We start from the raw sequence: 15660 nt of genomic DNA on the forward strand, positions 1-15660 counted from the left end.
CCCTAAAACTTCTCAAGACTAATCAAATCTTTACAATGCCACCCAAATGATCTTTCTATACCATAACTACTGATCATATTACTCGTGCAATTAAAGATCTTCAGTGGCTTCCCACAATCCAGTGGACAAAAGCCAAACTCAGAACGGTATAAAAATAATTTGACGCCTCCTATCACTGCAACTTTACCAAATGTTGTGCCCATAGTCAACCTCCATGCTCATCACAATGAACTACACCCATGGAGTTCTTAGAAAAGATGAGCTATTTTACCCTTTGTTCATAATCACTGCTTCTACCTGAAATAATCTTCTATTCCTCACCTGATAATTACAACCCATCTTTAAGGATTCAATGGAAGCATTTATCTCCTGTTTCTGATCTATCCAGAAAGTACTGATTTTTCTTGAGTCTCACTGCCGACATGTCTATCTCCTTGTATTAGACTAGAAGCTTCTAAGGGCAGAACGAGTACCCGATTCAATGCTGATTCTATCTGACAGGACAGCATAGTATTAACAGTGTAGGCTGGGAAGTTAGACAAACTTAAGACTAAAATTCCAGTTTTTCCACTTAGTAGGTATGATATTTAAAACTTTCTGAGCTCCTGTTTCTTCACCTACAAAATGAAGATTATATAATAAAACCCACTATACTTCACAGTAAAGAATAAGTAAACTATTATGTATAAAATGTTATAGTTCCTACTATATGATTTTGTGTATTTTGGATGGAGAGACTAATGAGTTACCAACTCCTGGGTGAGTACAGGAAAGGTGAGATAGATCAAAATAAAAGCTGCTGCTGCTGCTAAGTCACTTCAGTCGTGTCCGACTCTGTGTGACCCCATAAAAGGCAGGTCATCAGGCTCCCCCGTCCCTGGGATTCTCCAGGCAAGAACACTGGAGTAGGTTGCCACTGCCTTCTCCAATGCATGAAAGTGAAAAGTGAAAATGAAGTCGCTCAGTGTCCGACTCTTAGCAACCCCATGGACTGAAGCCTTCCAGGCTCCTCCGTCCATGGGATTTTCCAGGCAAGAATACTGGAGTGGGGTGCCATCGCCTTAAAATAAAAGCTACCATCTTTGAAATCACTTCTGCTAGGCTACTCTATAAAGAAAATACGTTAAATAATCCAGGAAGCCTCTTAGGTATCTACTATGTGGTAGGAAAATGACAGAGAATGCCAAAAGGACTCAACCAGAAATAAATAAAAAGGCTGAGGAAACTAAAAGGTTGAAGAAGAGCAGAAGTTCTAGATGGGATCAGATGGGAGAGATCAAAAGCCCAATAATGACAATGAAGGCAAAGAATGCATATAGAAAGGAATGGGGGAGACTGCGAAGTAGAAGGTAAGAAGTAGAAAAACACAAAAATTTGGAAGCAGGATCTTTCTGAGCAATGACAAGAGCTAAGATGTTGTCATATGGATAGTTCCTAGGATAAATCACATGAAACTGCAAATACTGAACTATTTTTGACTTAAAAAATAAAACAGATTAGACCATTTTTAAACTAATAAGTTGGACCTCTTTTAAATAATAAAATTTGGGGGGATTACACATTAATTCCATTAATTTCATTTTACATTCTACCTTTTGCCTTGAGTACCTGAGACAATGTGGGGCTCCTAAGAAAATCATGCAAAACAAAAAATTACATTCTTGTTGAAGTGTTCTGGATGTTCCCTGGAACACAATTTTAAAATTGCTACTGTAGTTTGCATTAAAAGATGGCAGTGTTTAGTTGCTCAAGTAGTGGCCAACTCTTTGTGACCCCATGGACTGTAGACCACCAGGCTCCTCTGTCCATGGGATTCCCTAGGCAAGAATACTGGAATGGGTTCCCACTTCCTTCTCCAGAGGATCTTCCCAACCCAGGAATCAAATCCAAGTCTCCTGTGTCTCCTGCATTGGCAGGCAGATTCTTTACCCCTGCACCAGGGAAGTCCACGTTAAAAGATAAAGAAACTAAATAAATAACCTTCTTTGACTGAACATTCTCATTTGAATTCCATACTTTGTAGTTGTGTTTGGACCCTACCTTCACAGAAAAAATAGTTACCCATAATTATGTGCAGTAGCAAACACAATGAACCAGGAGTCAGAAGACCTGGATTTTAAACCTGGTCCCAAGTATGTATAAGCTGGGAAATAACAGGCTAGTCAACAAATGTCTCTGAATCTAAGATTTTTCTCATCTGTAAAACAGGAATAACATCTGCCTTATAGTGCTGTTATATGTATTAAATACAATGCCTACAAAGAACCTACTTAATAAATTGAAGCTTTTACAACTAAATGAGGAAATAACTGTTAAAGTGTAGTAAATGAGACTAAATTACTCAAGTATCACACTGACAAGATATATGAAAGCGACAATGATCTGACTTGTTAGATGGGACAAAGCTGAAGTGAATCATGCTGACTGTATGATAATAACCTTCTCACTTTTAAATATAGGACAGTAAACATGGGCAAATATTTCTATAATAAGTAGATTATTTATGGATTGTGAATTTGTAATTTACCCCATTATTTTTTCCAATCTGACTTTTAACTTCATCAGCCCTCAAAGATAACAACATTCTCCAGACAAGTCATATCTATAACAAACTTTTCAAGCTGGGTAAGCAAAGATTTCCTTATTACTACCAGTGTAAGGAAGCAATGCTAGCTAAAATGAGATATGGTAAATATTTATGCAAAATTAACAGAACGTTACCCCACAGGGATGCTGCAAGCATGGGAAAAAGCCGCTTCCCAGCACTCGGCAGAGCGGATGTCTGTAGATCTCCCTAAGGGCTATACAGTCTCCATGTCCATACGAATGCTTCAAAGGGCATTGCTTTTTTGCAGGCAGCCTCTCTGTAAGCTTTTTTTTTTTTTTTTTTAAACTTTACATAATTGTATTAGTTTTGCCAAATATCAAAATGAATCCACCACCTAGTAAAACTCTCAAATTAGAATTCTCCATCCTTTCCCTACACAGAAACAGTATTCAATAAAGGATCTGGTTTGTGGGCTTCTTTTTTAAACCAGCTATCTGCCTATCTGTTCTTGATTCTCCAGGGTTACTAAGAAAATGCAGGAAAACAATTCATAGCTTAAAAGAGGTTAAAAAATAACACACTGAACTATCTCTTAGGCAAGTTTTCTTTTCCAATGTTATGGCACAAAGGGAGGCTAAGTAAAAGGATTCATGCCACAGAATTTTCAGTAACAAAAAAATCATTTACAGAGAGGAAATGACTAAAAATTAACAATGTTTTATGGCACAGAATATGAATCTACAGCTAGGATAAAAGGGATGATATTTCTTTAAGTGGTAGAAACTGTAAACTAAATGATATAGAAGAGATTACTACTGTAAGAAGAAACCTTTAAAAAGAAAATATCATCTCCATTACCACTTAACCAAACATAGATTCTTGCTAAGAATAAACTTAAACTCAATTTGCTTACATCATTTACGTTTCACAAAGGCCCAATCACTAGTAAAGTCATTCTTTTGCTACCTTTTCCTCCTCTTACATACTCAGTATAACAATTTTTTGAGTCATTTACTGTCTTGTGTGCCTATAACACACACACGCAACAAACCAAATCCCATAAAACTTGTATTAGACGGACTGTAAACAGCCAGGTTCCTCTGTCCATGGGATTCTCCAGCAATACTGGAGTAGGTTGCTATGCCCTCCTCCAGGTGATCTTCCTGATCCTGGGATCAAACATGCATCTCTTACATCTCCTGCATTGGCAGGGGGGTTCTTTACCACTAGCACCACCCCTAAAGTACACATGACTTCTCATCTTAATCCTCAGCACTAATCAATGAATATCAGAGGTAAATTTCTTAATTCTTTAAATACAAATCAGCAGACAAGAATGCAAAATAACTGACAACATAATGACCTACACAGAGCTGGCATTCAATATTTATTGAACAAATGAAGAAACAAATGAACTGATGTTGTCAGGACAGAGCTGGACAAATCTAAGTGATCAAAGGCAGATTTAAAAGTTGACTGCCAATCCTAAAAAAAATCTTATTGACTCTATACCTACAGATGCTACTGTTTCACAGTCTGAGTTGAAATAACTGTCTCTTTGGTCTATTCCTCACCTCTAAATGCACCTTAATTCTAAAAACATCCTATAATTTGAAATTAATGGAAAGGGAATATTATCACAGCAAGGAAAAAAACACTGTTACAGCAGAAGCAGCAGATACATATGAATTCCAAATTATTTAAAATGTGTAGATCAAAGTTGTAGGAAAACCCAATTTCTTAAGTTTAAACAATAATAAGTTCCATTCTAAGTTTCTGACCTCCTTTAGGTACTTAAATACATTTTCATTTAATCTTCATGCCAACATTAAAGGTAAGTGATATTACTCCAATTTTTATACATGAGAAAACTAAACTGTTCCTCAGAGACGTACATTTCCCTAAAGTATCCTAGCATGTAAGCAGAACAAGTCTTGACACCAAAACCCAGGCTCTTTTCTCTACATTATCTTCATTTAGTTCCCTTTTACTACTCCTTTCTTACAAAGGCTGCAAAAAATCAAAATTAGAATATATAATTAAGAGCTAAAATATCTTTCCTTTAAAAGCTACTTTTAATCTCTAAAAAGAGAATAGTCTCAAAAAAATTCTGCCAGGGCAGTCAAAATTAATATAATTACTAATATTTATCCATATTTTACTTAATTCCTTTTTTGGAAACAAATTATATCTTGTATCCTGTTATGCAATAACTGCATGGTAAGAACCTTCTCTCTCGCTCTTTTTTTTTTTTTTAACTATTCACATCTATTTACTAATATACCCAATTTACCTTCAAACACTGTTTCAAGAATTCTGACCATGTAGGCTTCTGGATAAATACACAAGAAACAAATACTTAAGTAACAAGAAACCACAAACCTTTCCCCAAATTGCACAAAAGACAAATGCAACCCAAGTGGAAGTACCTTATTCTGACAAAGGGACCAACAAATTATTACCTTTAAAAGTGAATGTTTTTCTAACATGATACAATAGAAATACAACATGAACAAAAGGCAGGTCAAAGAGTTAATTCTCCATGGGGGAAAAAACTGTTTATTTATTAAAAACAGACTGTAGTGCCCCAAGCAACCAAAGCCAGAATCAATCCAATGCCAAGAAAAATTCAAAATTAAATAAAATTTTTATGTACAAGTCGACGATAACCAAGTTTCTGCTTCAGTCACTACATGGATTCTGAAATGAGATTAACAATATAACTTAATTAAAGAAAACTAAAACTACTTGGACACCTAGAAAGACCATTTTAACTAAGTTTCAATGAACAGTGAAAAACATCAGATAAGAAAACATAGATAGTACTAACCTAAAATAAACTATTTTCATCATGTTATATACAATAATTTATTCACTAGCCTGTATAAATCCTCTTTGATCAACTCATTGTCGCCAGCCAACCTACAAACTGAAGGGATTATATCTGTTTAGCTTGCTTCCCACTGTTACATAATACCCCTCTCCCAAGTATGTTCTGTGAAACTGACTATTCTCAATCTATAATATAATGTCTATTACTCCCATAACCATAGAAATGATAAGTAAACTGTCTCACACTATATGCTAGTAAAATCTATGAAGTTATGAGTCAAAATGTAGGCTTTAAAAAGGTCCTCAGATGAACTAACCTGAGCAGGTGAGAGTGAGTTAAATTATTTCTAAACTAAAATTAGACAGATTCACTTTCTTATTTTTATATTGTTTTAGGACTATTTCCTTAGAGATCTGACAGAACCTTTCTCTGCACAGCAAACAGCATAGCTGAATACAGAATTTTTAGAAATGATTCTGATATTCTTCTCCAGAGTATATAACATCAGCAACTGGGAACTCCCAGAAGACTTACAGCCATTAAGGGCTGGGATTCCTTTCAATTGGCGTCATTCCAACAGAGGCTCAGTGTGAAATGAAACCTCCTGCAAATCAAATCTGTTGCAATGTTATTTTTTTCCAGAGGTTAATTACCTGCTTCACACTTACACACACACACACACACACACACACTCAGGAGGAAAGGAGGTACTGGAAAAACAGATGACATTCTGCTGTAAGCCTCCTCCAGAAATACTCAAAACTAAATCAAAACAACTTTCTGGCTGTCAAATTCTAGATACAACTCCATGAACATCCTCTCCTACTTGACACCTGTCAGTCCATAGCATCATTATCTCCAACTACTAACAGACAGTAAGAATTTACTAAAAGAAGTTACACCTTCAGATTTTATCTTTCAGAGATACTCAGTGAAATATTTATGGTTGAAATTATGATATCCAGCCTACTTCAAAATAATCCAGTGGAGAAGCGGGAAAAGGAAATAGATGAACCAAGACTGTCCATGCACAGAAAGTTTTTGACGCAAACAATGGGAACACGGAAGTTTATTATATTATTCTCTGTACTTGTGTATATGCTTGAAACAGTCCATAAAAACAAAAACTTTCACAGATTCAAAACAACCCATTTAACAAGAATTCATCGATCACCTCCGATAACAGACTGTCTTACTGCTTTGCCCTTTCTTTCCTTAGGATTATACAGATCTACCTATCATCACCTGGAGTGTGATGCCACCTGTGGGAGTACTACACATCTCTGGCCCAATGACAATGAGCATGACCATATTACTGCTTTGACCAATGACATGTGAGTGATGTGATATACACCTCGACGGAGCAGAAGTTTTTGAAGTCACTGTATGTTGCCATCCATTTTCCTGTTCTTTCCCTCTGCCACAGAAATGGCATATTCCAGGGGCTGCTGGGGGGATGCTCCTTCAGACAGGGTTCCAAAAATGCTGCAATCAATCCAGAGCTGACAAGATGCAGTGTAAGCAAGAAATTAACTAGTGTTGTAAGCCACAGATATTTGTTGGTGTTGCTATGCGAGAAGAGGACAATAGAGGATGAGATGGCTGGATGGCATCACCAACTCGATGGACACGAGTCTGAGTGAACTCCGGGAGTTGGTGATGGACAGGGAGGGCTGGCGTGCTGCAATCCATGGGGTCACAAAGAGTCGGACACGACTGAGCGACTGAACTGAACTGATGGCAATACAACCCAGCAAAAGCTGATAGATACATTTACTACAAGTCAGGTACCAAGAATATTAAAATGATGAGTGGTATATTTATGAGACTGTAAAGGAAGGTAGATACACACAAAAAAACTTAACTGTAGTTACCTCTGAGGAGAGAGTGTGAGAACCAGAGGGTGTGCAGGGATACAGTTACGATCAGAGGGAGACTTATATATTATTATATCATATTATCTATCATTTGAATTTTCATGAGTGTGTTTAACAACATCATTTGGATAACTGGATAATTTGGGCTATTTTTTCTTCCTTATGCTTTTTAGTATTAAAAGAGAATAAAAATATAATGAAGCAGATAGTAACTAATTAAAAATGAGTAAGAACTACCCTCCTATCCTTAAGGAATCTGAAAACTGGTTGCAATTTAGCTTTAAAGAAAGCCTTTTCCAATAAAGATATTCATTGTTAATTCTTCAAAGTGGCAAAGGCAATATGTGAAAACAAAATTTAAAACAATGGGGAGTGTAAGTACATGCAATTCTATCAGTTTGCTCATCTTAAGATTTCAGTAAAGCAAACACAGGGTTTTGTACATGGGTAGTGCACCTATGGATCTCAAAGGAAATTCTCTCAATCACATTATTTCAGTATGCCAATTAAACTGGTGAAGAAGCACACTCTAGGCGTTAAACTTGGTGAATAAGCCTTAACCGTAGACAAGCCTTAACTATAGACCAGGTATCTACTCCTCTAAGTTAACCCATACAGGGTAACTATATTTTTAAGCATTAGAAGAAAAACATTCCAACCACAACTCTTGAGGTGATTAAACAACACTTGAATGGTAACAGAAGTCTCAAGGCCAATAAAGTAACATTTCACTACGTGAATAAATTTTTACTTAAACTTGAGCAATATCTGCAAATATGATTAGGGACATCTCTGCTCTTTTCATCTTAGGATCTCAAAGCACTTTACAAACGTTAATTTAACCCTCATATCGCCTTGGGAGGTAGGTATTATACAACATTATAACCATCTATTCTGCCACTACAAAACATTTAAATATCCCTTCAGCAGTACTTGCCCTGAGGAGGTATTGCCAAAACAGCCAATAAGACAGGAAATAAGCTGACAGTGCATATGCCACCAACAATCTCTAAAAAGATCCGACCTTCACCCACAAGAACCACTTCCTCTGAGTAAACCACAAAGACTGTACAGGGCAACCACAATGTATCAGCCTGTGTCGGAACACAGGCAGATAACCCATCTAAAACCTATGGAAGGCTATGTCCAAGCACCTTCACAAGGTATCTTATATATATATTTCAGTGTATACGTGTATTTGGGGGACTTGTTACTCTTCTGGATGAGATATAGTCACCTTCTACATTACATAATCAATTTCACATATAATTTATTCAGATGCTGATTTTTTCAACACCACAAATATCTAGATTTTTCTGAATCCACAGAAGACATGAAATCCTCCTTAAGCTCGAGTGTATGAACCTAACATCAGCATTTAAATGTAATATTTAACCAAAACTGTAGTCTCGAACAGTTGTCTTTAAATGCCTATAATAGGCATCAGAAGAAAAAAACAGTGTGACAAGTGGATAAGATTAAACATTAACTAAATCAGGTTTTCTTATATATTCCCAATTTCTTCATGAATTGTCTCTCACAGTCCCATGACAGGAAACCTAATTTTTTACTGGCCTTCAGATTTGCTTATCTCTCAACACTGGGAAGCCACCCAGGTCTATCATGTGTCTATGACCGAAAAAGCCAGGATTCAGCATTTGAATTAGTAAGAGATCCTGTTTTGCTATGAATCTAAGCTGTCAGCTGCATTGGTACATGTTAATTTAGTAAGGAAAACAGTATACTTCTCCTTTTACTGAAAGTCAGTAACGTATGTTTATAAACTGTAGGCAGTCTCTGACCTGTGACACCATCACATATTATCTCTGCAAAATAAAAAAGCTGAGAATTATTCTAGGTACTAGCTTCATAGGTTTCTCTTGATGTTAGAAACGCTTACAAATTTCTTTCTTTTGTGGCTATCTTGGTACTCTAGATATTCTAAGTAGAGAAAGTAAAATACCCTAAATCTCATCCGTTTCCAAAATTCTGACATTTGAGGTAACAAAATCACTAGCAAAACATGGAAGAATAAAGATATCTATTTAAAATAACTTTAAGTATCAACAATAAAGGTCTACTAATACAACATTCAAGAGCTCTATCTTATATATATATATATGTACGTGTATATATATATAATAATTTAAATATCCATGTTTTCCTTCTGTTACTTATCATTAGTAACAGTTCTTGTAAATACACTGGTAAGAAAGTAAAACATTATTTCAATTTTAATAACAGTATGTCTTATTGGAAAAACCTGCTTATCATTGCAAATCTACTTCTTTTCACTAATAAGTGGAAATAACAGGAAAAAACAAAGTTAAACAACACAAGCACACACACAAAAAAAACCAAAATGGAAAAATGACACACAATTTTAAGATTAGACTGAAAAACCACTGTAAAAAAACAAAGAAAAAAGAATAACAACTTACAGATATATCTCATCATACAGTGATATCTTAAAGCTACAACCACATCTCTTTATTAAATTCAGAGATGGTTCACCCTCATTTCTGATTAATTTTCAACCAGGGATGGTTTATCATTTGTTTGCTACATTTTTGTCACATAATTGATAATACTTGTAACTTACATTAGGGCACGATATCAGAAAGAATCATTTTGTAAACAAGGCTTTTATAACATGAGCAATGGCTTAATTAGCTGATTTGCTAATTATGCTGTTTGTATATATCTGTTTGTTTTTTTGATGGTGACATCTCCCATATCCATTCTAAAAAAACTATCTAAAATAAAACTGAGTCAAAATGGTCTTGAGAATTTCTTTACTTATAATTTTGGGCTATGCCTGGAGAAAACAGAAGACCCCTGTATTATGGTAAAACCAAACTGCAACTTGTTCTAGAATATGAATAAACATAAAATATAGAGTATCATTTTGTAGTAGAACAGCACTGAAAGAAAAAAACCATTTTGCACTAGATGAGCAACTGAGGAAAAGCTAATAAAATATTAAGAGGAACAGACTGACTTTTAGACACAAATCAACAGAATATACAACTTGGCTCAGCAAAGAATAAGGGTGGGGGGAAGGAAAGGGTGGTGGACAACTGTCTAAACCATTTACAGTCACATAAACATAAAATGGGAGGAGATCATTATTTAGCCTAGTACAGCAAGTGTATACAAGTAACAGGACAACTTAAAAGAAAAGTCTGTGCTAAAGATCAAGAAAAACTTCCTGACTATAAGATCTATCAGATTGTTGTTCAGTCTCCTGAGGAAGTGACGATAGCTTTATCCTCTAGAGATACTTAAAATTAGAATGGATAAGGTACTAGAAAGCATCCGGTAAGAGAAAAATCCAACCCTGACTTAGCTTGGAAAGTTACAAGGGAAGCAGGACAGAAAAAATACACACGGAAAGACAATAATTTAGAGTGACATCTGGAGGACTTGAAAGCCAGAAAATCTAGGTCATATCTTGAATCTATCCTTTCCAGTTTTATAATCTTAACTTAAATGCTATGAGTTGCTCTAAGTGTAAATGATGATCTGCCTCACATTGAATTGAAGACACTGTAAATGTTAGAGCCACACTGCCATAGGATATCATTACATATATCAGGGTATTTTCTTCAAAAGGAAACAACAACATTTATAATTTTGCTGATTTTAAATTTTCAGTCCAAATGCCATTATTTTGAAGATTCTTAACTACTGAAAGGAAAAGGACCATGCCTTCCAATGAAGTTTTAAAACATCATCAACACCACGTTTTAATGGATGAAACTTAATGAAGTTAATTATGCTCCCTGTTTCTGAAAATGTGGCATGGTCAATCCCTAGGAGATAAGCAATTAAATGATAAGTAGCATTTCTGGTAACTTTGTTAGACAACCATGATGTAAAAGCACTTCTCCAATTACCGCTGGAAAATGGTTAAAATATCCTGTTGCTTTTACAACCCGTATCAGTAGGCAGGCAATTCATACTCAATTCATGAAACCACCAGTGTGTTAAGTGGTATTACCAGGTTAACATATTTTTATTATGATTCAAATAAAGCTTCTCTCATCATCTCACTAAATACACGTGAACATCTTATAAATGTGCCGTTAATCTAGAAGACTATAGCTCTGTACTTTTAAAAAATTTACTTGGACTGTACATGTTGACTCATGTAAAACTGTACAAGAGAATGTACTACTGCATACCTGTCTGAATCAGAATTTAAAACTGAAAAACTAGAAGAGAAGAACATTAGAGTGAATACAAAGCTAGCTCTGTGATCCTGGCCCTACTTTCAATTCAGTATTTATCTAATGACTGATTTTACAAATGAATGCTACAAATAATTTCACCTTGCAGATGACTCAGGCAGCCTTGAAAACAGTGCACATACAGAATTTTTGTTTTGTATTTTAATCAAAAGCATTATTATATGGCACTGTTGGCAGAAAAAGTATTATGAATGAAAACGTTAATTACTGGGCAAATGCATATAAAGCCTCTGGTTTCCAGTCTCACTTTAAAAAGGTGCTTCCTAAAAAAAAAAAAAAAAGAACAAAAAGACTTGCTTCAGTTAAACAGCTTAAAGATAAACTTACAGTGCTAAAAAAAAAAAAAAAAAAAAGCCAATATATTAAAAACCTTTTATCTATAAATCAAAACCAACAAAATCTACAAGTCCTAGACAGGACATAGGTTCTTTTCAACAAAGACCTTTATAGCAAAATCGTACCTGTATTGTCCCTGAAAATTCACTGTTCTAGAATACAGCCTGAAACAATTTACTCAGTCCACTGAAAAAACATTCTCTTATCTCTCAAAAGAAATTCCAACTACCACAGGACCCCTAAACTCTTAGGGTGAGGACAAGCATCCAGGAGGATTAGAAACAATTAGGATTATTTTGGGACTAAGGACAGCAATCAATGCAAACTGGAGAACAGCAATCAGATATTTCTATCACTTTTCAAGTGCTGGTTCTAAAAGCTGAAAAATATAATCTTCAGGTTTCATAGAAATTACAAAGCAAGACACTGGATGGCATTCATAAGCTGTTTAGATTTTTTTTTTAACAATTCAAATATACTACATAAAAACAACAGCTACCATGAACATATAGATTGAGTTTTAAGTTGATAATTACACTTTTAAAAAGGGGGCTGGAGTGCCTGAGGAATAGAGAATGAAAAGGGGAAATGGGGAGTAAATGAATGTGTTAATTTAACTGCAAAATAATAACAGGATATAACAGAATTCTGAGTCTCCAAAGTGACCATTCAGAGCCCAAACATAGCTGAATTCCATCCCAGCCCCAGCACGTCCCTAACACAAGAATAAAACCCTTCTTATCTTGTTCAGCCATGTGTCGCCTGCCACAAACTGCAAAACAGAACAACGCCCAAAACCAGCTAGTCTGATTTCAACTGAGGACAGACAGACTCTGTAGTCAGAAGCATCACAATGAAAGAACTCTAACTCACACAGCTGGCCTGGTGGGTCTGCACACTCTACAAAACAAAGCCATACCACATACAGTACTTCAAACTGGAAAGGATCTTTAAAAAGACACTGTTAATTTGCCAATAGCTCTAGAATCAGCAAAATGTATCTAGAGTGCACTGGAGTTAGACCATGAGAAGAGGCTGAGGTAGGTAGGCTGAGAAGAAGATGGGAACTATTCTATACTCGTAACTTTATTAAGGCAGCCTGGCACAGAAATAACACTAAACCAGTACTTCCAGATTTCACCCCAACATATATTCAAATCAGAGACAACTCTAAGAGTCAATGGATGCTTGAGATTTATGCGGCAAGATATGTTCAAAGAAAAAGTAATGGTCACATAAGAATAAATCTTGTGGTGGAAAAAAAAGAAACTAGGAGTAAATTCCTAAGAAATATGAATCCATAATTGTCTCACCAAGGCACATTAAATTAAGTGGCTTTTAAAGTCTTTTGTCTTTTAAAAAGTATGTGAAATTAGGCAGTACCCAAACTAATTCAAGTAGATATTAAACCCAAACCAATTTGCAGATTCATCTTAGAATATTCATCTTTTAATCCTTTGTGCCCAGCACAGTGCCTGGCAAAAAACAGGCATTAACTGCATGCTTATTGTACATCTGTATCTCATCTAAGTTACAAAAAGCAACACAAATCCCAAAGTTTTCCTTCCAACATAATGGAAATAGGAAGAAAATCTCTGAGAAGCAAAGAAGAAGGAAAGATCATTACTTGGGGGCCTTTAGGTGATTTTCACGTGGAATGAGCTGGTGACCCAAGGTTCTGTTTCTACGGAATTAAACACCCTTACTATTGCAATGAAAACTACCAACATATTAGTTCCTAATAAGACTTGTCTCCAGGGTCAACAGAGAAGGCAAGAATTAAGAGAACCAGCAAAACAATTACCCATGAAAGTGGCTTCTCAGAGGCGAAACACCGTGAAAGGAAAAGGAATGGGAATAACCAGAAAAAATCAAAATAAGCATTGTTAATAATGTTAAGTGTACTCTCGGAGAAGTTGAAAATTAAATGCATTAAAAAAAATACACAAACAAAGAATAAATAGTTTAAATATTTAATAGAATCTTTTAGGTGAACATTCACGTGATACTGGGAAGCATCAACAGGAACAGGAAATTCTGTTTCTGGAGTAGCTGTTAGGGTAAGATAATGGAATTTGGCCCTTTTAAAATCAACAAATGAGTCTTACAATTGGGTGAAACTCTCTTATTAGGGAATTCAACTACTTTTTGCAGAAGCACTTCTCAAAATGCTTTCTTTGCTCCCTAACTTCAGTTATTTGATCTTTTTTTTTTCTTTTTAATGATGTAATGGTTTGAAGGCTGACCAAAAAAAAAAAAAAAACAATTGAAACTTGGGACTTGAATACAATGTCATAGTTACACTGAAAAATATCATGTAGTAAAGAATATGCTTTTATCACTTAAATATTGCAAAGAATAACTCTAAAGAGTAAGGAAACTCACTTAAACCACAAATGGTCTACCTCAATTCACCGAGCAACATAGGTAAGTACTGTAAAAGACTGACCCAACTCAACAAATCCACCTGCCAGCTTCTACTACATAATTCGCTTAGGCCTACACCCCTTAAATGCAAACGTTTCTGGAAAATGAAATCCTAAAAGTGTAATAATTAAAATCAAGCCCCATGATGTTCCCCCGCCCTTTCTTTTTTTTAGTTCCTTGATATTGTCCCCACCAGAAGACTGGGACTTACTGGTAATTCCAACATTCTGGAAAACTATTAGACAATAAACACCGTGCAAGTCAATGTTTCAAGGATATCAATTTCATAAATCATCATGCGGTAGTCTCAGAATGAAGTTCACAAACAGAACAGGGTCTAAGGAACTACAGGCCAGGAGTTAACTTATGAGGGACCAATACCCCAGCCGACCTCCGGCGCTGACCTTCACCCAAAATGACCTTCCTCTGCTTCCAAGATCAGTACCGAATCCTAATGCCCACTACGGACAGAAAAACACAATCGTGGCTTTACCTACCCCTCCTCCGACACTCTGGAAAAGTTTCTCTCCAGGAAAAAAAAAAAAAAAAACATTTCCAAATTCAATCAACCGGGTAACTTGGCAGCAACCCCAGACTAACTGCAGAGCTCGGAAACAACCCTCCGTCGGATGCCTGTCAACTTCACTGGGCAAAGGCAATCCTGACTCTCCTGCTAGGTCGGGCCCCATCCAGGGAGGCTAAGCGCAGGGGGGAGCTTCATACCAACCTGTCGGTGATAGTAGACTGTGTGCCACTCATTGGGGCCCTTGGCGAGAGGTCCTCCTTTTATCCAACTTGCATTTTACAGTAACACCTCCACCCCACCCCCAGCGCTCCGGGATCAGGCCCGACTCCGTAGGGGACACCAGAGTCCAACTCAAAACTCCATTCAGTCATCTAGAACGTCCGACTGGCAGGGGTCAAGGAAAGGGGATGTGGGTGGGAGCGAAGCACGTTATCTCCCAAAACAAACCGAGCAAGTCCGCCAGAAGGCGAGTTCTAAAGCTAGGGAGCGATCCTTGGGAAAGCGCCGGAGAAAACTTCGTCACGGAGGGAAGTCGGCGAGCCGCGCGGGGAACGGACCTCAGGAGTCCGTCCGGGGCAGGATGGGCTCCTCGTCGGGGTCTCGGGGGCCTGTAAATCCCCGCCACCGAGCCGGGGCCCGCTGGCTTCTGCTTTCTATCTGGGGCTGCCGGCCGCTCGTGGCCGCGGTCTCGGCCGCGTCTCGGGCCGCCCCGCGTCAGCCGCGCGCGGCTCCATGGCCCCGGGCCGGGGGACACCTCTCGTCGTCCTCGCCGCCCCCCCACCAGGCTCCGGACGCCAGGACGAGCACGAGCGCCGGGAGAGGAGGTCCCGCAGCCGGAGGTGACAGGAACCTGGTCTCTC

The 15660-nt window shown here is 37.1% G+C and overlaps 1 protein-coding gene across 2 annotated transcripts in view; it reads right to left on the bottom strand.

The window, feature by feature from the left end:
• The window catches only part of ARHGEF12 (Rho guanine nucleotide exchange factor 12), a 167569-nt gene extending 152347 nt beyond the window's left edge, over positions 1–15222 (bottom strand). For both annotated transcript variants that reach the window (XM_027563464.1, XM_027563463.1), the window contains exon 1: positions 15002–15222. In XM_027563464.1, coding sequence (XP_027419265.1) covers positions 15002–15033 — 32 coding nt within the window. In that variant the 5' untranslated portion in view covers positions 15034–15222. The remainder of the gene's footprint in view (positions 1–15001) is intronic.
• Between the last annotated feature and the right edge of the window lie 438 nt (positions 15223–15660).

This window comes from Bos indicus x Bos taurus, chromosome 15, assembly GCF_003369695.1.
Source record: "Bos indicus x Bos taurus breed Angus x Brahman F1 hybrid chromosome 15, Bos_hybrid_MaternalHap_v2.0, whole genome shotgun sequence".
NCBI lineage: Eukaryota > Metazoa > Chordata > Mammalia > Artiodactyla > Bovidae > Bos > Bos indicus x Bos taurus.